This window comes from Micromys minutus, assembly GCF_963924665.1.
Source record: "Micromys minutus genome assembly, chromosome: 6".
NCBI lineage: Eukaryota > Metazoa > Chordata > Mammalia > Rodentia > Muridae > Micromys > Micromys minutus.
Genome location: NC_137975.1, coordinates 60,175,143 through 60,177,230, shown reverse-complemented (window position 1 = coordinate 60,177,230; position 2,088 = coordinate 60,175,143). Strand labels below are relative to the sequence as shown.

At 49.0% G+C, this 2,088-nt stretch overlaps 1 protein-coding gene across 1 annotated transcript; it reads left to right on the top strand.

The window, feature by feature from the left end:
- The first annotated feature begins 315 nt into the window (after nucleotides 1-315).
- On the top strand, nucleotides 316-1,380 carry LOC308421509 (glyceraldehyde-3-phosphate dehydrogenase-like). Its single transcript, XM_080917910.1, has one exon. The coding sequence runs from the start codon at nucleotides 343-345 to the stop codon at nucleotides 1,339-1,341; it is 999 nt and encodes a 332-aa protein (XP_080774036.1). The 5' UTR covers nucleotides 316-342; the 3' UTR covers nucleotides 1,342-1,380.
- The last annotated feature ends 708 nt before the right edge of the window (nucleotides 1,381-2,088 follow it).

The window sequence follows — 2,088 nt, the reverse complement described above, 5'->3', positions numbered from 1 at the left end:
ATCTTCAAGCTCCTTGGATCTGCCTGTCTTCATTGCTTCAGTTTTGGCATTACACATACATTCTCTACACACAGTTTAAAAAAAATTACAGATTCTTGAGGCTCAAAACTCATATGCTATTGCTGCCATTGCAAACACTTGACTGACTGACCCACTTCTCAGACACCTTGGGAGATTTATCAGATACAAACCACAAAGGGTCTTTCCTGTGGTGACTTTGGTTCTGTCCAGATACACCAGCAAATGAAGCATTAAAAATTCACAGTATTGGCTCTCTGCTCCTCCCTGTTCTACAGACAGCCGCATCTTCTCATGCAGTGCCAGCCCCATCCCTTAGACAAGATGGTGAAGGTCGGTGTGAACGGATTTGGCCGCATTGGGCGCCTGGTTACCAGGGCTGCCTTCTGCTCAGGATCTAGCAAGGTGGAGATTGTCGCCATCAACGACCCCTTCATTGACCTCAACTACATGGTCTACATGTTCCAGTATGACTCTACCCATGGCAAATTCAATGGCACAGTCAAGGCTGAGAATGGGAAGCTTGTCATCAATGGGAAGCCCATCACCATCTTCCAGGAGCGGGATCCCGCTAACATCAAATGGGCTGATGCTGGTGCTGAGTATGTTGTGGAATCTACTGGTGTCTTCACCACCATGGAGAAGGCCGGGGCCCACTTGAAGGGTGGGGCCAAAAGGGTCATCATCTCTGCCCCTTCGGCCGATGCCCGCATGTTTGTGATGGGTGTGAACCATGAGAAATATGACAACTCCCTCAAGATTGTCAGCAATGCATCCTGCACCACCAACTGCTTAGCCCCCCTGGCTAAGGTCATCCATGACAACTTTGGCATTGTGGAAGGGCTCATTCATGCCATCACTGCCACTCAGAAGACTGTGGATGGCCCCTCTGGAAAGCTGTGGCGTGATGGCCGTGGGGCAGCCCAGAACATTATCCCTGCATCCACTGGTGCTGCCAAAGCTGTGGGCAAGGTCATCCCAGAGCTGAATGGTAAACTCACTGGCATGGCTTTCCGTGTTCCTACCCCTAATGTATCTGTTGTAGATCTGACATGCCGCCTGGAGAAGCCTGCCAAGTATGATGACATCAAGAAGGTGGTGAAGCAGGCAGCTGAGGGCCCACTAAAGGGCATCCTGGGCTACACTGAGGACCAGGTTGTCTCCTGTGACTTCAACAACAACTCCCACTCTTCCACTTTTGATGCTGGAGCTGGCATTGCTCTCAATGACAACTTTGTGAAGCTCATTTCTTGGTATGACAATGAATACGGCTACAGCAACAGGGTGGTGGACCTCATGGCCTACATGGCCTCTAAGGAGTAAGAAACCCTGGACCACCCACCCCCCAGCAAAGACACTGAGAGCAAGAGAGAGGCTCTCAGTTGCTGAGGAGTCCCATCCCAACTCAGCCCCCAACACTGAGCATCTCCCTCACGATTTCCATCCCAGACCCCCATAATAATATGGGCCTAGGGATCCCTCCCTACTCTCTTGAATACCATCAATAAAGTTCCTCTGCACCCACAAAAAAAATTCACAGTATTGGCAGGAGTCAGATATGGATACCCCCACAGAGGCTCTGACAGAATCATAAAGACACAGATGAGAATGCTTGCAGCTAATCATCGGACTGAACATGGGCATCCCAATGAAGGAGGTAAAGAAATGTCTGAAGGAGCTGAAAGAGTTTGCAACCCCATGGGAAGAACAACATTATCAACCAACCAAACCCTCCAGAGTTTATAGGAACTAAAACACCAACCAATGAGTACACATGGAAAGGCTCAGGGCTATAGTTGCATATGTAGCAGAGGATAGCATTGTCTGGCATCAATGGGAGAAGAAGCCTTTGGCCCAGTGAAGGCACATTTTCTCAGTGTAGAGAAATGACATGGCGCTGAGGTGGAGAGTGTGGCTGGGAGAGGAAGCATCTTCATGGAAGCAAGGGGAGGGGAAGGGAGGATGGGAGTGGGAGAAAGGGGATAACATCTGAAATGTAAATACAGAGAATATCCAAAATAAGAAAAAGAAACCTGGTAGTATTATGTGATAGCTATTTCTTTACTCCGT

Coding starts and splice junctions, on each gene's coding strand:
- LOC308421509 (XM_080917910.1), top strand. CDS start 343: ATGGTGAAGGTCGGTGTGAACGGATTTGGCCGCATTGGGCGCCTGGTT.